The following is a 24,224-nucleotide window of genomic DNA, read 5'->3' as shown; positions in this document are numbered from 1 at the left end:
ACATTGGGTCAACACTGTGGAGTGGACTGGTGAGACCTGCACCCTTCACAGGGTAGTTGGTCTCAAACCCTCTCTGGGACTCGCACCATAAACACACACACCAAGGCTGCATTATCAACAATACAGGAGGGAACAAAAAGTGGAGATAAGAATTCACCCAAACATTGGGACCATCAAAAAAAATGTTGAGGTGTAGTAGGGCGATATGAGTAGATGCATTGTATAAAACTGGAAATGAAATGAAGTTTGTTGTGATTTTCCAGTTGGTGATAATCCAGCCAATTGGGATGTCTGTTTCTGTTGGAGTGAGTTTGAATATGTATTAAACTATATGAAGGACAATGTTCCTATTAGGAGATAACCACAATAACCCCAGACTGGGTTTTCCTTATCGTCCCTGCTGCCGGCTCGTGTGTGTGTGTGTGTGTGTGTCACAACGTGACGTCCCACAGCGGACATCGCGAGGAACATGGGCGCCAAGACTGTCATCGCCATCGACGTAGGTAGCCAGGACGAGACGGACCTCTGTAACTACGGCGACAGCTTGTCGGGCTGGTGGTTGCTGTGGAAACGGATCAACCCCTGGGCAGAGAAAGTGAAGGTATGATGATCAACGCAGATGACCCCACACACCGACACGAGCACACGCACACATTCTCACACCCTATCGTCTATACCCACCCAGGTTCCAGACATGGCAGAGATCCAGTCCAGGCTGGCCTATGTGTCGTGTGTACGTCAGCTGGAAGTGGTTAAGAAGAGTGCCTACTGCGAGTATATCAGACCACCCATCGACCGCTTCAAGACAATGGACTTCGGCAAGTTTGATGAGATCTACGTGAGTTCCACAATTCCTTCTCAACACCTGTCTCGTCTCCTTATGCAGGCTCTGGGATATGTTCAAAATGTATTTACATTCATGACCACTTTTTTTATGTGGTTGTTAGAGAAAATAAAATGTTAGATAACAGCTAACATTAAGTTTGGTAAAATACAGTCTCCTGTTCATAGCTAACAAATCACACGGTAAAAGACCATATTTGTAGCTAGGTCTCCACCAGACTCTATTGCTACAGTAGCTTGTTACTGTACCACATGGTCTGTTACCCCAGGCTAACCTGTCCTCTCTGTCAGGATGTGGGCTACCAGCACGGCAAGCTGCTCTTCACCGGCTGGGCCCGTGGTGACATCATCGACAACATGCTCAAGGACCACCGCTCGGCAGACTACAACGACAGCAAGACCAAGACGGACGTGAGTCACACACACACACACACACGTCACAAACCTTACATTCACCATCTTTACATTATGACATTCTCCTAACATAATATTTACCTAACGTTATTATAAAATTCCCATGACATTCTCTTGTTTTAAGCTGTGTTCGTTATTACATTTTACACAAATTCTAACATTCTCGTTAACATAATGACATTATCTTGTTTGTATTCCAGTCCTGTACGTGTACAGGGTCAGACTTCACTGACCTGGCTGAGATCGTGTCCAGGATTGAGCCGGTCCAGACCTACGTCGATCCCGACGCTGATGCTGCTGAGGGTAAGAGGCTATTATAAAGTGGAAAATGTACCGAAGTCTGGTCGAGCAGTAACTCTACTGCCAACGTCGATAAGGGTTTGAGCATTTCCCCTTCCTCTCTGTTTCCCTCTTTACCGTGTCCTGACTCTTCCAAGTGTCCTGCAATAAAATAATAATCACCGCTCCAGAGCCAGTGTCCATGAAGCCTGTCAGAGTAGGACTGCTGATCTAGAATCAGGTTTGCCTTTCAGATCATAATGAATAAGATTTCTATGGAAAGATCCTAGATCAGCACTCCTACTCTGAGATGGTGAATACGGGCCCTGGTCACCTTTAAAAATATATTGAATGTATCTTTACTTAAATTGTAGCTCCTTTAAGATAGAATATACATGGAGAGAGACACTATATATACAAAAGTATGTGGACACCTCTTCAAATTAGTGGATTCGGCTATTTCAGCCAGACCCGTTGCTGACAGGTGTATAATATCTCCAGACCAACATTGGCAGTAGAATGTCCTTACTGAAGAGCTCAGTGACTTTCAACGTGGCACCGTCATAGGTCAGCCTTTCCAACAAGTCAGTTCATGCTAGATCTGCCCCGGTCAACTGTATTGTAAACTGGAAACATCTAAGCGCAACAACGGCTCAGCTGCGAGGTGGTAGGCCACACAAGCTCACAGAACGGGACCGTCGAGGGCTGAAGCGCGTAAAAATGTCTGTCCTCAGTTGCAACACTCACGACAAGTTCTAAACTGCCTCCGGAAGCAACGTCAGCACAAGAACTGTTCGTTGGGAGCTTCATGAAATGGGTTTCCATGGCCAAGCAGCCGCACACAAGCCTAAGATCACCATGCGCAATGCCAGACGTTGGCTGGAGTGGTGGAAAGGCGTTCTCTGGAGTGATGAATCACGCTTCACCATTTATTGCTACCTGCCCAAATGCATAGTGTCAACTGTAAAGTTTGGTTGAGGAGGAATAATGGTCTGGGGCTGTTTTAGCCCCCTTTTTTAGTTCCAGAGAAGGGAAATCTTAATGCTACAGCATACAATGACATTCTAGACGATTCTGCGCTTCCAACTTTGGGGCAACAGTCTGGGGAAGACCCTTTCCTGTTTATGCATGACAAAGCCCCCGTGCACAAAGTGAGGTCCATACAGAAATGATTTGTTGAGATCAGTGTGGAATAACTTGACTGGCCTGCACAGAGCCCTGACCTCAACCCCATCGAACACCTTTGGGATGAATTGGAATGCCGACTGCAAGCCAGGCCTAATCGCCCAACATCAGTGCACGACCTCACTAATGTTCTTGTGGCTGAATGGAAGCAAATCCCCACAGCAATGTTCCAACATCTAGTGGAAAGCCTACCCAGAAGAGTGGAGGCTGTTATAGCAGCAAAAAGGGGAGGGGGCACAACTCCATATTAATGCCATGATTTTTGAATGAGATCTTTGACAAGCAGGTGTCCACATACTTTTGGTCATGTAGTGCATCACATGGCAATCTTCAGTCTTGTTGCTTGCTTGGTCTCTTTCATAGTGCATAACTGTGTCTGTGTGTCCCACAGCGGGGGACGAGTCGGACTGCCTGACGGAGTATGAGGAGGATGGGATGGACACGGTGAGAGAAGAGGAGGAGGAGGAGGAGGAAGAGGAGGAGGAGGAGGAAGAGGGGGAACAGGAACTCGATGACCTCTCCCCCGGAGAGTGGGGCCAGAACGGAGTCTTCCAGGCGGTATGTGTAACACAGACATCATAGACTCTCACTCACACACCCTACTGTTAGTAGTGACTGTCTGTGTTTTGTTCCTCTAGGATGAGGAGAAGTCAGTCCGCCAGCGGAGGAAAACAGAAGGTGACTCCAACACCTACTCCGAGCTCTCCGACTGCTGACAGGAGGAGAGGAAAAATGAGAAAGAGACAGACTTTGGGTCTAAGAACTATGAGGAAGGGAGGAAAGGAGAGATAAGAGTCAGGCTCTGGGTCCAAAAACTAAGAGGAGGTGGAGGATGAGAGTTGGATGTCGGGCACTTTCTGCAGCTACTGTAGCTTAAATACTTATTTTTCCCAACCCTAATCTACTACGCTTGATTCTAATAATTAGCTGGTTTATCAAATAAATCAGGATAGTTACATCAAGGGTTGAAAACCTACAGGAGAGCTCTCCAGGAACAGTGTTGGAGCAGCATACCACCCTGCATACCACTGCTGGCTTGCTTCTGAAGCTAAGCAGGGTTGGTCCTGGTCAGTCCCTGGATGGGAGACCAGATGCTGCTGGAAGTGGTGTTGGAGGGCCAGTAGGAGGCACTCTTTCCTCTGGTCTAAAAATAATATCCCAATGCCCCAGGGCAGTGATTGGGGACACTGCCCTGTGTAGGGTGCCGTCTTTCGGATGGGACGTTAAACGGGTGTCCTGACTCTCTGAGGTCATTAAAGATCCCATGGCACTTATCGTAAGAGTAGGGGTGTTAACCCCGGTGTCCTGGCTAAATTCCCAATCTGGCCCTCAAACAATCATGGTCACCTAATAATCCCCAGTTTACAATTGGCTCATTCATCCCCCTCCTCTCCCCTGTAACTATTCCCCAGGTCGTTGCTGCAAATGAGAACGTGTTCTCAGTCAACTTACCTGGTAAAATAACGGTAAAATAAAAAATAAATAAAATAAATAACCCCTGACCCTTAACCCGTAAGCCCTTGGACCACTGGTGCCCAGTGTGACTTGGACCATGAATGGATCCTCTCCAATCTGAAGATGGACTCAACTGGGACCCCACCACTCTGTTTCCCTCCCACCACTCCACTCCTGCCAAAGCTGAAATACTTTTATTGGGGTGACTAAAGGGTGTCCCTCATACCACAGGGAACACATTAGTACTTGGTTGAAGTTAAACACCTAGTCTCTTTAAGCTTTCAGCTCCAATGCTTTGGCTCTATTCAGTCTGTCTGTCTGCATGTCCTGTCTGTCCATAATCAGGAGAGGTTCTCATTGATGGTACACTGTTCTCTGTTAAGACACAGATGGGTATTAAGTGGATGGAAGTTGGAGAGAGGTGTGTGTGTCATTACGATGTATTTACTAGTAGTAGTATTAAAGGCTGATAATGAAAGAGGTGCAAAACCGCTGCTGCGCACAAACGGTAGAAAGACGGATGTATACTGAACAAAAATATAAACACAACATGCAACAATTTAAACAGTTTTACTGAGTTCATATAAGGAAATCTGCCAATTTAAAATTCATTAGGCCCTAATCTATGGATTTCACATGACTGGGCAGGGGAGCAGCCTTGGGTGGGCCTGGGAGGGCATAGGGTCCACCCACTGGGGGGCCAGGACCAGCCAATCAGAATAAGTTCTTCCCCACAAAAGGGCTTTATTACAAACAGAAATACTCCTTAGTTTCACCAGCTGTCAGGGTAGGGTGTCTGGTCTCAGACGGTCCCGCAGGTGAAGAAGCCGGGTGTTCAGGTCCTTGACTGGCGTGGTCTGCAGTTGTGAGGCCGGTTGGACGTACTGCCAAATTCTCAAACACAACGTTGGAGGTGGCTTATGGTACAGAAATGAACATTTAAATTATCTGGCAACAGCTCTGGTGGACATTCCTGCAGTCAGCATGCCAATTGCACACTCCCTCAAAACATGAGACATCTGTGGCATTGTGTTTTGTAATAAAACTGCACATTTTAGTGGCCTTTTATTGTCCCCAGCACAAGGTGCACCTGTGTAATGATCCTGCTTTTTAATCAGCTTCTTGATATGTCACACCTATCAGGTGGATGGATTGTCTTGGCAAAGGAGAAATGCTCACTAAGAGATTTTAAACCAATTTTTGCACAAAATTTGAGAAGCTTTTTGTGCATATTAAGAATGTCTGGGATATTTTGTTTCAGCTCATGAAACATGGGACCAACACTTTACATGTTGCATTTTATATTTTTGTTCGGTGTACATTATTGGATGTTGAAGTAGGGAGATGAAAATGTGTAGAGGAGAGGTGTGTGTCAATGGTTTCCACCATGCTTGCTACTACTGTATTCTGCTTGTTCCAAGCAGAGGATAACAATGCCTTTTTAACCTGAATTTAACCATTTAAAAACGATGGAGGGGAGACTTTGCCAATGGACCTTTTAGTATAGAAAACCCCCTCCTCTCCCTACTTGCCTAATGCTTGCATGGGTCCTGTGTACTCCCTAACCAACAAGTGTCAAACTCAATCCACGGAGGGCCAAGTGTCTGTGGGTTTTCACTCCTTCCTTTTACTTGATGAATTAAGGTCACTAATTAGTAAAGAACTCCCTTCACTTGGTTGTCTAGGTCTTAATTGAAAGGAAAAACCAAAAACCTGCAGAAACTAGGCCGTCCATGGATTGAGTTTGACACCCCTGCCCTCAAATGGTCACAGAATAATTTAGTCTAATCTTAGTAATAACTATATATACATGATACATATTTTACACCTGTTAATACTCAGAAATATGTATATAATAAATCATTTCTATGTCAATGTTTTTCTGCTGCAAAACTTGGACTCTTTTCGCCTGAGAGGTGTCCTTCCTAAATCCATTCAAATGTGCACTGAATGTTTTTTTTTGCCAATTTAATTTATTTGTTTTGTTTTACCACTGGCTTTTTTTTTAAATAGCCTTTTTTTATCACTGAACAAAAAAGGAGAAAAAAATCCTAATAGAGAATTCTAATTACAGACATGAATAATGAAATGTACTGTCCTTTCTTATTAGCTTGGGTTTCGCTATTTTGCACTGATGAATATAAAGAATAATTCCTTGGTTGGAAAGGAGATTTGTTTTATTTGCATCTTCCTTAAGATGCCCTATGGAGACAGGATGGTATGGGATGTCATTTCAATTTAAAGAAATGTTAAAATGCATACTGAATAATAAATCTAAATTATAATACAAACATTTGTTTTTATTTTATAACAGGTAGAGGAGAGGATTTCTCCTGTAACTTTACTTTTACTGTACCTGTAGTTTCTGAAGTTGTCCACAGGAGGGAGCCCTGTTCATTCAACGTGATGAGAACCCCAACACTACTCTACTGAATCATCATAGTTTGCCAGTGCCACACCTCCCTCTCTCTACACAGCAGAGGTGGATGTGCAGAAACACGTCCAGAAGCGGCTTCCAAATAATCCATGCACCCTCTCACTCCACCCCAGCCTCAGCTCCACATCCCTGGGTGCAGCATCTGCAGTTCCCCCTCAGTGAAATTACTCAACCACATTACATGACTGGACATGACCATTCCTTCCAATAAGTCTTTGGATGCTTGTGAAAGTGATATAATGTGTGTGTGTGTGTGTGTGTGTGTGACTTCACTCTTAATATCCTGTTAGTCAATTTTGTACGACCACAGTGCATGGTATGATGTAACATCCTGTCAGGTTAGAAAGTGTCATGGGACTGTTCATGTTTTTGGCTTTAACATCCCATGTAGAGGTATTAGTGCAGTAGGACTACACATAACAATACAATGAAAGCCTCCAGAGAGAGAGATCACACACACACAAATAATACTGTGAAGTGAACTACTGTATGACAGACAAATTCCTCCTTACATTTAACCTGTAAATCTGGTTGGTTTTATCAAGATGGCTGGTGTTAATCTCAGGTGATCTAACTGCATAATAGCACTCCCCTGCAGTTGAACAAAATTGCTTCTACCTGTGACTGCAGATACCATATGTAATTAATAAGTATATACCATATGTTCATGTGTCAGTGGTGGCTGGTGACTCTTTCAAATCAAATTGTATTAGTCACATGCACCGAATACAACAGGTGTAGACCTTACAGTGAAATGCTTACTTATGAGCCCCTAACCAAGTAACCTAAGAAATAAAAGTAACAAGTAATTAAAGAGCAGCAGTAAAATAACAATAGCGAGACTATATTCAGGGGGGGGTACCGATACAGAGTCAATTTGCGGGTGCACCGGTTAGTTGAGGTAGTATGTACATGTAGGTAGAGTTATTAAAGTGACTATGCATAGATGACAACAGAGAGTAGCAGGGGTGTAAAGAGGGGGTGAGGGGGAAATGCAAATAGTCTAGGTAGCCATTTGACTAGAAGTTCAGGAGTCTTATGACTTGGGGGTAGAAGCTGTTTAGAAGCCTCTTGGACCTAGACTTGGTGCTCCGGTACCGCTTGCCGTGCGGTAGCAGAGAGAACCGTCTATGACTAGGGGGGCTGGAGTCTTTGGCAATTTTTGGGGCCTTCCTCTGACACCACCTGGTATAGAGATCCTGGATGGCAGGAAGCTTGGCCCCGGTGATGTACTGGGCCATTCGCACTACCCTCTACCCTTCTCCAGCTCTCTTTCACTTTAGTGTCAACTGTTGCAACACACCTGCACTCTGTAGCCTATCTGTTCATCTTTGATGCCAGGCTGATTGAAGGAGAGGGGGATGGGGTAATAACAGGGTTGTAAAAGTAACTTGACACCACAGAACAAACACAATGAACCACACCTCCCTACTGCTCCCTTTCTCACTTGTTCTCTGGCCCTCTTTGACTATATTAGGTAGAGAAGTCACAAAAACACCTACATTGGGGAACTGAGAACGTGGAAGATAGACAGTATCTCCTTCTGAATGGTTGAAACAGATTGGTACATGTTTGTTTGGGGATTAGTGAATCATGCTTGGGGATAGTTTTCATACTTTTATCTGCTGAATCTTTTTTGTGTGCTTTTTAACCAGATCGGTTTGTGAGGCACATATCATCTTAGCTGGCTGTCTGTCATTGCCTGTGTTTACACAGGCAGCCCAATTCTGATTTTTTTTCTCACTAATTAGTCTTTTGACCAATCTGATCGGAAAATATCTGATGTGAAACAAGCTGATGTGATTGGTCAAAATACCAATTTAGTGGAAAAAATAGAATTAGGCTGCCTGTGTAAACACAGCCTTTGACGTTTGTTCTTCTCTCATGGTGTGACGAATGCCCTATTATTACTGTGCATGCACTGGCCCACATGCTTCTAATTGAGTCTTTGTTAACTGATTCGTTGAAACATGTGATTGGCTGGTTTTCCCCTGTCTCTTCATAACGCTTGTTCAGTTTGTTTGAGGTGTGGCTACATAGGGGGAAGCGACGGTTAGTGAAGGTTGTGGCAGAGTGCCTTTGAAGCCTTGGTTTTGCAAAGAGAAGTATGATTTGAGGAATGATGATCTGAGTTAAAGATTAAATGCATTCCCTGCACAGAAACCTGTTTTTGTTTGTTTTGATTGTTTTGTGTTATTTCCTCCCTTCATTTTGTTGTGCTAAAGTAGAGCAGAGATACTGTATATATGACAAGATGGTCTTGTCTCTGGGCTAACAATGGGAGTTGTCCAAAAAGCGGGAAGGCAGGTGGTCTGCTTATTGTGGACCAAGTTTGACGGGAGTTTAAACCCTCTTTGTCTCTTCCTCTCTGGGTAGAGTTAACTTGGTTTAGGGAAGCTAATTGGGAGTGAGAAATAAACTGTGACCTGTCTCAGACTTTTATTCTATGTACTTCCACTCAAGTCCATTCTAAAACAACTGGTGTGGTCTGTGTTACTAATTCAGTGGCCCCTATGCACTTGGTGTAAACCTAGGGTGTGTAGATCAAATTTGAGTTGTGTGACGTGCCAAATACAACAGGTGTAGAAGTTACTGTGAAATGCTTACTTACAAGCCCTTAACCACCAATGCAGTTCAAGAAAGAGTTAAGAAAATAGTTACTAAGGAAATAAAAATAAAAGTAACACTGAAATAAGAGGCTATAGACAGGGGGTAGTGAGTCAATGTGCGGGGGTACAGGTTAATCGAGGTAATTTGTACATGTAGGTAGTGGTAAAGTGACTATTGTACTGAATTGAGTTGTCACAGCACCTCTTGGCCAGGGTGTGACAAATGCACGCAAATGTTTACCTAGTTTTTAATACATGGTCAAAATAAGCAAAGGTGTACCCTGCATGGTGAGGTTTTCAATCACATTGATGAAGAAATACACTAATGATGCTGTTGTAGCATCTTTCGTGACACCAACCCACCTTGGCCATGTTCGGGGTGGCTACAGATCATACCTTTCTACACCCCTCTTCCCAACAGCTAAAGGTCTCAAAACTTCTGTCTCTCCCACCTGTCCCCCCTCCAGCCCCCAAGCCTTCTGTGACCTCGGGCAGAAAATCACAGGAAGGGCAGGTACAGACAAGACTCCTGCATTTCTCCACACATCCTCTCCTCTCTCAGATCAGATGCTCACCTTCTGTCACAACACCACTTCTTCTCTCCTTCCCAAGCCTTACCATCCATTATGGTTAAGTAACAAACAGATCTGTTAATAGCAATATTTATTGGCCTGGGTGAGGTCTGCCGCTGAATATAAGTTCTAGATATGGTGCTAAAGTATTGGTAGTTTATTCTTTGGAATTGACAAAAGTGATAATTCACCAAAACAACAGCATCGATATACATGATCATCCTTCCAAATCCCACCCTATTTCTCCTACCACATTATTATGATGTTGGTTGATACATGGAGGGGGCAACGCAAATACCTATCTACAATATGGTCTGACTGCGACCCGCATCCTCTCAACCGCCCCGGGAAGCCCTGTCGCCTCTTCTATTGGCTCCTGGCTACTTCCTTGTTCTAGCAGGTTAGGATAATTATTAAAGGAGGTTAGAACTAAAGTAGCAGGTTAGGAGAACTAAAGTATCAGGTTAGGATAATTAACGTGACAGGTTAGGAGAACTAATGTAGCATGTTAGGATAATTAACTTGGCAGGTTAGGAGAACTAACGTAGCAGGTTAGGATAATTAACGTGGCAGGTTAGGAGAACTAATGTAGCAGGTTAGGATAATTAACATAGCAGGTTAAGATAATTAATGTGTCAGGTTGGAGAACTAAGCGGGATAGGAGAATGAGGTTATGGTTAGGAAAAGGGTTAGGCTTAGCTAAAATGCTAAGGAAGTAACAGGTGCTACAAGGGCAGCAGGTAACCTAGCAGTTAAGAATGTTGGGCCAGTAACCAAAAGGTCGATGGTTCGAATCCCTGACTAGGTGAAAAATCTATCGATGTGCACTTGAGCAAGGCACTTAACCCTAATTGCTCATGTAAATCACTCTGGATTAGAGCATCTGCTAAATGACTCACATGTAAGTAGCCAAGAGCCAATACAAGAGGGGGCGGGGTTTCCCTGGGCGTTTCTTACCTAGTCTTGTTGAGGACGCGGGTCGCAGTCAGACCCTTCTCACCTGTGAATGATAAAGTGGGCGGATCATAGTTTCGATATGTCCACCCTATGTCAGCCACGCCCGGCGCAGAGACAACAGAAAGGGAGATAATTGAGAAGGAAATCATCTGCAGTAGGGTTTTTGGAGTTTGCTGTCGCGTGGAAGGAGTTGCCTTTGCAAACACGGAAACCGATAGAGCAACCGAATTCACCACGTAGTGCCGACAACCGAGCAAGAAGGTAAGTTTTTATTTTATCAAGGTTACGTATCTGTCGATCCCTCTGTAATCCTCGTGGAATGAGATCTACTTGGAATATGTTAGTGCTTACTTCGAAGTGTGTTGCGGGAAGCTTTACTAGCGACGACAGACAACTATGTTATTTTTGTTAGTTCTGTGTTCATGTGCGCTTTGGCGTTTTATTGCGAATATAGATCGAAAGGTGAGGCGTCAGGCAGCAACCGTACTACTCGACGTCAAGGTATCCTTTGAAATATCCGTCGTCACTGCTTCCGGTGAGAACGTAGTCGCTGGTAGTAACGAAGGGACACTTGGACAGATTGCAAACTGCATTGCTAGTTCACATTAGTCCTGTCAAGCTTGCACCGTGACACAGTTTGAGTAAAGCTAACCTGGGTGGCAGAATCTGCAAGGCTAAGCCAATTGTAGACTACCTGTACAATGATTATTTCCCCATGTCATGACAAGTAGTTTTAACAATGTCAACACCCAGCCAGTGTCCAATCCTATGTTCTGCTGCCCAAACTTGTTTTCTATTTCAAACCACAGCCATCAACCCTGTAGTAGTGCACTTTTTCCGTTGACCCATTTACTGTTTTGCGGAAGCTACTCTGAAAACAGTTTACTAAGCTACCAATCGTTTCACACTGAAAGACGGTAAGCTACACTAAAGCTACCCTAAAGAAACATGTTTAACTTAACTGAAGGCTAAAATTCACTCTGTCTAACTATGACCCGAAAGTGATTCGTTCTTGCAATTCGTAGTCTGACATTTCAGGGGTTTTTCTCTGGGGAAAAAATGTATATTTTTGCCTGTTAAACAAACTATGTTTCAAGTGAGAATTAGGCAGGTCTGATGTGGAAAAATATACATTTGCCTAATAAACACATATAAAAATATTTAAATTACTATTGGACTAAATTGAGTTAAATGCTCTCCAACACTGCCAATTTATCTTATGTATGCTTGTCTTGGTTTGAAGATGGAATTTGAGACCATGGGTTGGTGGAAGCACAAAATGCATGCAGGCCCTGATATGGATCTGCCCTAAGGATACAACAGTAGCACACTCACATTCAAATGGTTTTGCCACCTGAAATACTGGGACTCGTGTTTGAGTTGTTTCGTGTGGCATTCAACTGTTGAGCCAAACCTGTATTCAGTTCAGACCACTTGGCTGTCGTCACGCCATTTAGCAGAATGCAATGTTTCTGGTAGGAATCCAGTCCTTCCTTGGGGACTAGACCATACACACAATTATATGATTAGTACATGCATATCTGTTATGCAATCACATCAACAATCTTGCTTAGTTACTTCCCCAACCCATTTTTCCCCCTAGATACTAAAGTTGTTAATGCCAGAGACTCCTAGTACCTGCATTAACTAGATGAAGAAGAGACAGCCTGGTCTCAGACTACACGTAACATAGTAAATGTAAATCTGGGGCACTCAAATTAGTATATGTTACATTTGTTATAGTTGTGTATTACAGAAGGTTACTTAAAGCAAAAAATAAAGTTGGGCGGGTGGGCGTATAACGCGTATGTCTAGCAACCCAACGGTTGTGTGTTCGAATCTCATCATGCACAGATTCAGCGTTTAACCTGTCTAGCCCTGGGGTTCCGCTAGCGGAACGCCCCCCACATTCCACTGAAAAGGCAGCGCCTATAAAAAAACATTTTTTTAGAAATATTTAACTTTCACACATTAAACAAGTCCAATACAGCAAATGAAAGATAAACATCTTGTGAATCCAGCCAACATGTCCGATTTAAAAAAAAATGTTTTACAGCGAAAACACCACGTATATTTGTTAGCTCACCACCAAATACAAAAAAGCACAGACATTTCTTTCACAGCACAGGTAGCTTGCACAAAACCCCCAAATAGAGATAGAATTAGTCACTAACCAAGAAACAACTTCATCAGATGAGTCTTTTAACATGTTATACAATAAATCTATGTTTTGTTTGAAAAATGTGCATATTTCAGGTATAAATCATAGTTTTACATTGCAGCTACAATCACAAATAGCACCGAAGCAGCAAGAATAACTACAGAGAGCAACGTGAAATACCTAAATACTCATCATAAAACATTTATGAAAAATACATGGTGTACAGCAAATGAAAGATAAACATCTTGTGAATCCAGCCAATATTTCAGATTTTTTAAGTGTCTTACAGCGAAAACACAATATAGCATTATATTAGCGTACCACAATAGCCAACCACACAACCGTATTCATTCACCGCAAAGGTAGCGATCGCAAAAAAACAGCAAAAGATATAATGTTATTCACTAACCTTGACAAACGTCATCAGATGACAGTCCTATAACATCATGTTACACAATACATGTATGTTTTGTTCAAAAATGTGCATATTTAGCAGTACAAATCGTGGTTTTACAATGTGAATACGTAGCCAAACTGCACAAAATTATCCGGATATATTTCTGACACTCATCTAATCAAAGAACTCATCATAAACTTTACTAAAAAATACATGTTGTACAGCAAATGAAATACACTAGTTCTTAATGCAATCGCCGTGTTAGAATTCTAAAAATAACTTTAGTACGACATACAGCTTACGTTATAGCGAGACAGCGCCTGCAATGAGGGCGGAAAATAGTACTAAACATTTTCCACAGAAATACGAAATAACATCATAAATAGTTCCTACTTTTGCTGAGCTTCCATCAGAATGTTGTACAAGGAGTCCTTTGTCCAGAATAATCGTTGTTTGGTGTTAGAATGTCCTCTTCTCCTGTCGAATTAGCAACCAAAGCTAGCCAAGTGGCGCAAAGTTGTCCATCTTCACCAAACGCGGAGAACGGAAAACGCCAAAACTCCCGATAAACGTTCAATAATCTGATAAAACTATATTGAAAAAACATACCTTACGATGATATTATCACATGTATCAAATAAAATCAAAGCCGGAGATATTAGCCGTCTATACCGAAAGCTTTTCAGAAGGCAATCCAGGGTTCCTTCCCGCGCCTTGCTGAACAAAGGAAATTTGGGGTCACGTCATTCCAAGAGCTCTTGTTCGACCTCAGATCAAGCTAGACACCCCATTCCACCTCTCACTGCCTCTTGACATCTAGTGGAAGGTGTATGAAGTGCATGTATATCCATAGATTTCAAGCAAATGAATAGGAAGGCCCTGGAACAGAGCCTCGATTTCAGATTTTTCACTTCCTAACAGGAAGTTTGCTGCAAAATGAGTTCTGTTTTACTCACAGATATAATTCAAACGGTTTTAGAAACTTGAGAGTGTTTTCTATCCAATAGTAATAATAATATGCATATTGTACGATCTAGAATAGAGTACGAGGCCTTTTAAATTGGGCACGATTTTTCCCCAAAGTGAAAATAGCCCCCCTATTTAAGCAACTTTCCGACTACTCTGCAACTACTTGGCATGTTGGCTAACCCTAACCCCAGCTAACGTTATCCACCTAGCTAATGTTGCTGACAACAAATTGGATTTCGTAACATAACATATGAAATGGATGATGGACATCCACGAATGAATACTTACCATATGAAATGTTACATGTCATACTAATTGGAGTGTCCTGAATTTACATTTTACTATGTTACATCTACCCAAGAGTCAAGATTTTAAATAGGGGTGCATTAAGCCTACTTGGAGTGCCAGATGGGTGGTGATTGCACTGTTGGGACTGTTCCATTGGTTCCATTGTGCCATGCAATTAAGCCCAGATAGTATTTGAACGATTTCAAAATGCTGTTTAAAACCAGGTCTGAGGTCACCACTAGCCAATGTCTAGCTCTGGACAGACCTGCCCTGCTGTTCTCAGCATCACGTTTCAACACCTCTACGCACTTGTGTTCTTGGCCTCCATTCAATCCAGTCTTTAGCTTGGCTTCCCCCTGCCCTTTTAACAGACAGCCACATGCCATCTGCAGCAGCTTGAGCAGTAGGACTTTATTATGCTGTCTGATACAATTTTGAAACGATGACTGCATAACCTAGGAAAATGATACTGGTTGGTAGCAGAGTTGGATGAGTTGCCTTACAGGATTTATAGCAGCCGTCAGGCCGCAAATCATTGGCTACCGGGCTGCCAAATTATAATGTTTTTTCCCCCCGCTGGTTTATAGGACTAGTTAGCATTTTCTTAACTTTTTTTCCAAGTACTTTTTAAACCCAGATCTGGACCCAATGCACGGAAATCTAATGGGGCAACTGCAAGACGAACCATGCTGTGGTCCCTCGAGTGAATGGATAAGGAGTTTTGTTAAAGGGGCAATTCCGCCACTTTTCAACCTCATTCATTAACTTCAGCAACTTTTAAACGTTATATTTATGTGCCTTTTTCACATATGTAGACATACACTGGAATTGTGCTGGAGACGATGGAAATTGGTTGAAAAGTGGTGTAATGGCCCTTTAATTGACACTAGTCATTTGAGTTGGCAGGCCAGTCATGAGTTGAAAGGTGACTAGGAAATCCTTGGCATTCACAGCCCACTGTATGGGCTTACACTCTGATCTTCTAACACTGTATGACAATGGATACCATCAATTGTGGATGTCATTAGTTTTTTTTTTTTGACTGAAGTTGTGCAATAAGACCCTCAGGAAATGCATGTGTCAACACTGCAACACCATATCACGCAACTTCCTGTGGAAGTTGGCCCACAGTTAGCACTTTGTTGCTGAAAACCCACATTCATGTGAAAGTCTCATTTTTATGGTCGTCTTGTCTGCATTTCCTCATGTCTCCCATGAGAACCCATTCCTCCTATGTGTTTCAGATGGGGCTTACGTGCATGAGATCAGCCTGATCCCAGATCTTTGTGCCAACTTCTTGTCACTCAATGTCACGTTTGGTCTGGTTGGCGAGACGGCACAAACAGATCTGGGATCAGGCTAGCATGCGTGGGTCATTATGAGTGGGAACAGTTAGTCCTGATTTTAAGCTGTGTACTCACACTGGTTTAGTAGTCCACTCTGCTGGCACATGTAGTGGACAGCCAACAGCATGGACACAGATCCTTGAGGTGATCCTCCTCCCCCTCTGTCTTTTAATCAGAGCATCAGTCTGAGCCCGTAATGAACTTAGACACCTGGATGTTATCGCTCTGTCCCTCTATCCCCCTTTTCTCTTTGTCCCTATTATCTCACACTTTCTCCCTGATAGGGGGGACAGGGGTTAGAGAGACACGCACTGTTTAGTGTCCCCACCTCAGGCACTGGGGGACATAATCAACACGCGGTGATGTTTTGCAGGGAAGTGGGAGAGACCTTGCAATATATGCTGATGGGTCTGGACGCAGCCTCATTAGCCATCAAACAGTATAAGGCAGCGTTTACACAGGCAGCCCAATTCTGATATTTTTTCCACTTATTGTTCTTTTGAAATGTCACCTAAGATTTTTTTCTGATCTAAATGGGCAAAAGACAAATTGGTGAGATCTGAATTATGCTGCCTGTGTAAATGCAGCCGAAGAGGTTTAGAATTACAATTGTGGACAAGGCAACCCTGTACATATGTAATCCTGACGATATTGATCTGACCTGGAATGGAATTACAATGTTACCATGGAGGAAAAACTGGTTACGACTGGGCGTTGTAGTCTGTACTTGTAGCCTAAGGCCCATGAGTATGCACACACCCTTGAAAGGGTCATGGCTAGAGACGCAAGCAGATGGAAATAGAAATTGACCTAGAATACCTGGGCCTGTATTCATAAAGCGCCTCAGACTAGGAGTTCTGATCTAGGATCAGCCTTTTGGATCATAATGAAAAGATTTAGGACAGGTGGGACCTTATCCCAGATCAGCACTGGGGCTACTCTGAGACGCATTATGAATTCAGGCCCTGTGATAGAAGGGGGACGTATTAGGTTAAGATGTGGAGCTGTCTGTGTAGTCGCCAATTTAACCTGAAGAGTGACGGTTTTCTTCAAGAGACATGGCATCTGTTCTTAAGGGTGTGGTCTGTGTGTGGATGAGTATAATGACATGTCTCTGTCTAAACTTGCTCCAGACATTCCTCACTGGCTGTCCTGTTTTCTGTTCCCCTTCAAAGGAAGTCCTCATTTTGTCTTCCTCTGACTAGTCCACCGCTGTTTACTTGTCCTTAAGACAATGTTATGTAATACGTGACAGCTGGGGTGCATTCATTATGACACACCGTAGCAAAACATTTTGCAACAAAACAAAAACCAAGCATTTGTTATTAGACAAAGTTCAGGTAGTCCCTTCATGTTTCATTCCCTTCTGTTTTGGTGATGAACATGATACTGGGAAAGCTATGTGGTGTTAAAGTACTCAACTGTCCATTGTTCATTTTAAGACAGTCAGCTTCATCGAGCATAGGCATCAAGCAATAGTGGGAGTGTTTTGCTTAAGGAAGAAATATGAGAATGTGACCCTGGTTGGAAGATGGGATGGTCAGGTAAACGAAAGGGGGGAGGTTAAAATGCATGTATGGAACAGTGGCGGGAGAGACACGTGACCAGGTCAATGCCCAGAAGTTGTCTCCTCTTGTAGAGGGCAGCAGGAGTGAGAAAGAGCAGCTTGTAAGGGCCAAAGGTCACAATAGAAAGGTGTCTGTCTCACTGTGTTTGTGTGAATCCAATGACGTGTGCATGCACAATTCCTGATTGTCACAACCTATTTAGTCTGATCCAGTTTATGCTTGGCAAAGTCAGTCCATAACGCCTCTTACGTCTCATGAGAGAATCTGCCCAGCTTACAGAGGATCATCCTCGTAATACATCCTCATAGTACAACCTCTAGCTTGCAGCCGTGTGTGAGTGTGTGCCTGCGGGGGGGGTGTGTGCCTCCTCTCGTACATGGCAGATAACGCAAATATTCCAGAGAAGCACGTTTCATGTAACGCAGGTTTACTTCATGCATTTTCAGCAAATGGGAATCGCATGTTGTGTGTATGACCTAAACTTTTAATGGGTTGAGTGACTTATACGCTTAAATATTATTATTAAATCCACCTTAAGTCATTTTTCAACAGCCCGAACTGCACCTGCATACTGTTTTGAGTGCCCCTCACTTTAAAGTAAGGCATTTCGACTAAAAGAATTGCTGGTCCGTAACAATCTTAGTTAGCTCAGCATGTCTGCATTTTTCTCTAGACTCTTGTCCTATTTTCCCTATCCATCCTACAGCCATGTGCGAAGCAAATACGTTATTGTACAGGGAGAAGCCAAATTCTATAGGGCCGGTCATGAGTTCAGGACAAACTCCTGGCTCAAACCATGATCGTCTGTTTTTCACCGGGTGTTTCCATGACTCGTATTTTTCCTCTCCACTCTACAGCCACTGTTCTGGCTCGCGTTCCTTTCTCCAGCCTACCTCCTGGGTGGTGTGGTCTTATCGTTGTTGTCTTTGTCCTACAGCCACTAGGTTCTGGCTCACTTTCCTTTCTCCAGCCTACCTCCTGGGTGGTCTTATCGTTGTTGTCTTCGTCCCACAGCCACCATGTCCGAAGCGGACAAGTTCCTCTACAGAGACGGCGGTAAGGTCGCCAACCCCCTAGACCAGGCCGACTGGGCCACCAAGAAGCTAGTATGGATCCCTTCGGAGACGCTGGGGTTCGTGGCCGGCTCCGTCAAGGAAGAGAAGGGAGAGGAGTGTGTGGTGGAGCTAGCCGATACAGGCAAGAGGGTGACGGTGAACAAGGACGACATCCAGAAGATGAACCCTCCCAAGTTCAGTAAGGTGGAGGACATGGCCGAGCTCACGTGTTTGAACGAGGCCTCAGTGCTGCACAACCTCAAGGATCGCTACTACTCTGGCCTCATCTACGTGAGTGTTTTGCATGCTTCATATGCACGTATTGACATAAATACGCATGCATACATGCGTGTAAAATAGCACATGTATACAGTAAAACTCTCTTATCCAGAGGAATGTACATTTCTGATAAGTACACAGCACTCTGGACAACCAGTGATTTTGTAACGGCATATTATTCACGTTCGTCTTTTGCCATATTGTGAGACATTTGGGTCAGAATCTTGGTATAGATGGTAAGTATTGCCTGTGCCGAGTCTCTTCTCTTGTGTCTTTCAGACGTACTCTGGCCTCTTCTGTGTGGTGATCAACCCCTACAAGTACCTGCCCATCTACTCAGAGAACATCATAGAGATGTACAAGGGCAAGAAGAGACACGAGATGCCCCCTCACATCTATGCCATCACAGACACTGCTTACAGGAGTATGATGCAGGGTGAGAATGTGATGACACACACACCTGTGCCACATACACACACACACACACACACACTCATGCATTTTCTGTCTTCTATTTCAGATCGTGAAGATCAGTCCATCCTCTGCACGTAAGCTATGTCTCTGCTCAAAATCTTCCCTGTGTTTTACTTATGCGTGTTGTCTCGCTCCTATGTGATGTTTTTGCCGTCTGTTCTCATCTTCAATCAGCAACTCCTGTAATCTCGCCCTCCCCCTCTCATTTCTATCTAATTTCTCTCCCTTTTTCTCTTCTTTCCTGCAGAGGAGAATCGGGAGCTGGAAAGACTGAGAACACCAAGAAAGTGATCCAGTATCTGGCACACGTTGCCTCTTCCTTTAAGTCGAAGAAAGACCAGGTCAGTACCAGGCCTCCTTTTCACCTCCTCACTCCCCCTCTCCCTACACCTCCATTCTCTGTCCTCTGCAGTTGTCCTATTCTGCTGCTCATCCCCCCCCCCCTGTACTTATTCTCTGAGTCAGGGTAGTTCCGTATTCCTAACATTCCTGTTTCAGGCCCGGACCTGCCTGACACGCCTCCCTGCAGTCACCAGGGCCCGTATACATAAAGTGTCTGAGGGAGTGCTGATCTAGGACCAGTTTTTGCATTTTAGCTCTCTATATGAGCGAAATAACATGGACGGGGTGACCTGATCCTTGATCAGCACTGTCTTTATGAGTAGGGGCCCATTTGCTGAATGGGGATTGTTGAATACAATCCATTGACATTGAGTCATTACAGTCCCTTCCAGCTGTGTGACAGTTTGTTTTAGAACTGTATGGCTAGTACTTGTGTTAAACTCTCGCTCTCTTTCTCTCTCTCCATCGTTCCCATCTCTAGGGTGCAGCATTAGCACATGTGAGTTAATCCCGCCCGCTCGCCAGGGCTTTTTCCCTTCATGTACATGCATGTTCTACTAACTGCAGTCTGTCTGCAAGCTGTGTGGTGGTGTAATGTACAGGTGAAATGATGTATTTGAGGTGTGGTTAAAGATCATGTTATATCGTAAGTCTAACACCTTAGATTTAGACCTAAAAGAGTACTGCATGATATTTCAAATGACTGCATAGTAAAGCATATCAAGTAACAATGATTCGGACTGTGTTTACACAGGTTGCCCAATTCTGATCTGTTTTTCTCTTCTCACTAATTGGTCAAAAGCCCAATCGGATCCGCTCTGAAAAATATCTGATATGTGTTGGGTGAGATCAGAATTGTCTGCTGTGTAAACGCAGCCCTAGAACCAATTTAAGCTGTGTGTGTAGCTAGTAGGTGTTCAGCCATCAGTAAAGTGCTCATGAGTCATGCCACTAGTAGTAAAGGGGTAACCCAATATCATGTTTGTCTGGCCTTTGTCCACCTCATCTGGTAGGTCTTAGAACAGGGGGTCATTAACAAAAGTTGATTTATGTTTTGGTCTTACACGCCTGTGTGCTGTCTTGGGATCTCGGCGACTCTTGAATTCTCTCGCATGATTTTTAAGAGCTTTTGTTTTCGTGGTCTTGTGGACAGGAGAGTGAGTGTGCTGCTTGTACTTGGGCAACAGGTCTGGTGTGTCAGAATGTGTAACATTTAACATGAATGTGGGGGTTTATTAGGAAATGATAGGTTCCCTGGGGTCATACTTTCTTGGTTTGTATCATAATTGTAGCATATCCTGCTGTTTACTGCTTACAGCCATGCACACCTGCTAATGTATATACGTCTATGATGAACACTGATATAAGGCAATATACACTCGGTGGCCAGTTTTTGGTACACCACCCTGTTCACGAAAAATGGCTTGCTCCTACAGACAGTGAGTCACCTGGCCGTGGCTTTATAAAGCAGGCAGACGGGCATCAAGGCATTCATTTACTTTTTGATTGAATGTTAGAATGGGCAAGACGAGTGACCTAAGCGACTTTGAGCGTGGTATGATTGTCAGGCTATACAGAATGGCGCGACGAACTAAAAACATCCAGTTAGCGGCCGTCCTGTGGGTGAAAACAGCTTGTTAATGAGAGAGGTCGAAGGAGAATGGCAAGAATCGTGCAAGCTAACAGTAGGCCCACAAACGGGCAAATAATGGCGCAGAATGGCATTTCAGAATGCACAACTCATCTATCCTTGTCACGGGTGGGCTATTGCAGCAGACGACCACACAGTTCCACTCCTATCAGTGGCACGCAGTCATGTGGAAAAACATTGCCTGGTCCAGTGAATCCCCGTTCCTGTTGTGTCATGCTGATGGCAGAATCCGGATTTGGCGTGAGAAGCATGAGTCGGTGGCCCCATCCTGCCTGGTGTCAACAGTACAGGCTGGCGGTAGAATGGTGTGGGGAATGTTTTCTTAGCACACGTTAGGTGCCTTGATACTAATTGAGCAACATTTGAACACCACACCTTGTAGAATCCCTGCCCTGAAGAATTCAGGCTGTTCTGGAGGCAAAGGGGTCCAACCTGGTACTAGATGGGTGTATCTAATGAACTGGCAACTAGTGTGCGTGTGCATAACATGGCTGTAGTTCCACGACTAACGCATGGAGTCAATCAGGTGCTCCCAATGCTTCTCGCGAAGATTAAATGCAACGCTTGCAGCAATGAATTAAGTAGTTGCAGCATTTTACTGCATGAATGCTCATGTTGAGTCGTCCTGCCATCCTTCTGCCATAATGATAACATTTGCTATGTGTGTGAGTATATTTGTAAGTGAATATGATTTGTCACCAGGGGGAGCTAGAGAAACAACTTCTGCAGGCTAACCCTATCCTAGAGGCCTTTGGAAACGGCAAGACGGTCAAGAATGACAACTCCTCCAGATTCGTAAGAATCTTTTTTGTTTAAAAAACAAACAAACATTTGCGTCTTTGCAATTGTATTAATGGCGAGAACAGTATTGACTGTAACTGGATCCAGTGACACCACCTCCTTGCTTTCTCTCACTCTTTCTAGGGGAAGTTTATCCGGATCAACTTTGACGTCAATGGATACATTGTGGGAGCCAACATTGAAACTTGTATCCTTTCAATCCATATACATATACACTATATATATATGCCTTCAAGCTAGAATAATTTGTTGAAAAAGCTGAGGGATGGGCCTGGATAAATATACGCACTCAAATTCATGGACAGAGCTATGGATGCAAGGACTGACCATCCAGGATGGCAACATTTTTAGTTATAGCCATGTCTCAGAACCCAAAATATAAGCTTGTTTGACTCCAATGTTTGTAAACAAATGTGAATGTTAAACACTGTATGGCTAAGTTCATGAGCCATTTTTAGTTATTCTTCAAGTATCAATGGGTACATATCATTCGTTTTATACGTCCAAAAATTGGCGTAGCAACTAAGGATTGTAGCTTTAACATAAAATATTTCATAACTTATTGGTTGTCTATGGTGGTTATTTTTCCTTGACGAAACATGTTGGCAGATCTGCTGGAGAAGTCCAGAGCCATCCGACAGGCTAAGGATGAAAGGGCCTTCCACGTCTTCTATTACATGCTCACAGGAGCTGGGGACAAAATGCGCTGTGAGTGAGCAATAAACTCATTTTTAACCCATGTCATTTTTTTGAGGTGCAGGGCAATTATTACATTTGTCTTTATAGCAGAAACTCGTATCCGAAGTGACTTAGAGGAACAATTTAGGGATAAGTTCCTTGCTCAAGGGCACATCGAACCAACGACATTTCGGTTACTGGCCCAACGCTTTTAACCACTAGGCTACATGCCGGCCATTATTATAAGTATAATGGTTGGACTGTAAAAAGTCTTGATTTTAAATGAAATGATATCCAGTAACACTTAAAGCCTGCAGGTATAATGCTTTATAACTTGTAATAACTAAAGCATTTATAAGACATAAATGTGTTCTGTCTCTCTAACCAGCTGAGTTGTGTCTGGAGGACTACAAGAACTACCGCTTCCTGACCCACGGGAACGTGACCATCCCTGGTCAGGAGGACCGGGACCTGTTTGTGGAGACCATGGATGCCTTCAACGTCATGAGCATCCCAGAGGAGGAGCGGATAGGTACGCTAACTCCCCCTGTCACGCCTGATTCTTGGCCTGTAATACTAAAGTGTTCAAGTAGCTGTTTACAGATCAATGCAATTTCTGTAAATGACTGATGAATTGTGATTTGATTGATGGTCTTGTTCTCCATCAGGTCTTCTGAAGACTGTCTCTGCCGTTCTCCAGCTGGGGAACATGAGCTTCAAGAAGGAGCGCAACTCTGACCAGGCCTCCATGCCTGACGACACAGGTACTTTACATCTGTGTTTCACTAATAATTTCTGGTGTTCCCCCAGGATTGGTACTGGGTAAATTTTTTTATTTTAGTCCAGCACTAACTCACCTGTTAATAATCTAATCAAGAGCTCTCTCATTTAATTGAATCAGGTGTTAGTGCTGGTTTGGAACAAAAGTGTGTACCCTTTACTCCACCACTTGGGTCCTTAATTAGACTTTGTCTCCTGCAACCCTCCTTCATGGCTTCTACAATCCCTTACCTAATCCATTCATCCAGCACCACCCACTCACCCACCCCTTTCTCTCTCCCTCAGCGGCCCAGAAAGTGTGCCACCTGCTGGGCATGAACGTGACCGACTTCACCCGGGCCATCCTGTCCCCCAGGATCAAGGTGGGCAGGGACTACGTTCAGAAGGCCCAGACCCAGGAGCAGGCTGAGTTTGCAGTGGAGGCGCTGGCCAAGGCCTCCTACGAGAGGATGTTCCGCTGGCTGGTGATGAGGATCAACAAGGCCCTGGACAAGACCAAGAGACAGGGAGCCTCCTTCATCGGCATCCTGGACATCGCTGGCTTTGAGATCTTTGAGGTGAGCTGAAGGTTTGTTGGGAGTTTGTTGGTCATTGAATACAAATCAATGGATTGGTGTGAGTGGTCGTTGATTGTCAATTGTTTTTCAAAATGTATCTTCATCTCTTTAGATGGTGCGTGGACTT

At 43.8% G+C, this 24,224-nt stretch overlaps 2 protein-coding genes across 6 annotated transcripts in view; both read left to right on the top strand.

The window, feature by feature from the left end:
- The window catches only part of LOC139568530 (patatin-like phospholipase domain-containing protein 6), a 33,155-nt gene extending 26,688 nt beyond the window's left edge, over positions 1 to 6,467 (top strand). For all 5 annotated transcript variants that reach the window (XM_071390427.1, XM_071390425.1, XM_071390426.1 and 2 more), the window contains 6 exons: positions 453 to 601; positions 686 to 838; positions 1,135 to 1,254; positions 1,458 to 1,560; positions 3,113 to 3,279; positions 3,360 to 6,467. In XM_071390427.1, coding sequence (XP_071246528.1) covers positions 453 to 601; positions 686 to 838; positions 1,135 to 1,254; positions 1,458 to 1,560; positions 3,113 to 3,279; positions 3,360 to 3,437 — 770 coding nt within the window. In that variant the 3' untranslated portion in view covers positions 3,438 to 6,467. The remainder of the gene's footprint in view (positions 1 to 452; positions 602 to 685; positions 839 to 1,134; positions 1,255 to 1,457; positions 1,561 to 3,112; positions 3,280 to 3,359) is intronic.
- Positions 6,468 to 10,873: 4,406 nt separating this feature from the next.
- Positions 10,874 to 24,224, top strand: part of LOC139568536 (myosin-9-like) — a 28,282-nt gene continuing 14,931 nt past the window's right edge. Inside the window, exons 1-12 of the mRNA XM_071390434.1 lie at positions 10,874 to 11,012; positions 18,495 to 18,826; positions 19,094 to 19,250; positions 19,335 to 19,362; positions 19,536 to 19,629; positions 20,112 to 20,129; positions 21,984 to 22,076; positions 22,206 to 22,269; positions 22,692 to 22,790; positions 23,149 to 23,292; positions 23,429 to 23,524; positions 23,826 to 24,097. Of these exons, the coding sequence (XP_071246535.1) occupies positions 18,500 to 18,826; positions 19,094 to 19,250; positions 19,335 to 19,362; positions 19,536 to 19,629; positions 20,112 to 20,129; positions 21,984 to 22,076; positions 22,206 to 22,269; positions 22,692 to 22,790; positions 23,149 to 23,292; positions 23,429 to 23,524; positions 23,826 to 24,097 (1,392 nt within the window). The 5' untranslated portion in view covers positions 10,874 to 11,012; positions 18,495 to 18,499. The remainder of the gene's footprint in view (positions 11,013 to 18,494; positions 18,827 to 19,093; positions 19,251 to 19,334; positions 19,363 to 19,535; positions 19,630 to 20,111; positions 20,130 to 21,983; positions 22,077 to 22,205; positions 22,270 to 22,691; positions 22,791 to 23,148; positions 23,293 to 23,428; positions 23,525 to 23,825; positions 24,098 to 24,224) is intronic.

This window comes from Salvelinus alpinus, chromosome 2 (genome assembly GCF_045679555.1).
Source record: "Salvelinus alpinus chromosome 2, SLU_Salpinus.1, whole genome shotgun sequence".
Classification (NCBI taxonomy): domain Eukaryota; kingdom Metazoa; phylum Chordata; class Actinopteri; order Salmoniformes; family Salmonidae; genus Salvelinus; species Salvelinus alpinus.
This window is presented reverse-complemented; position numbering and strand designations above follow the sequence as displayed.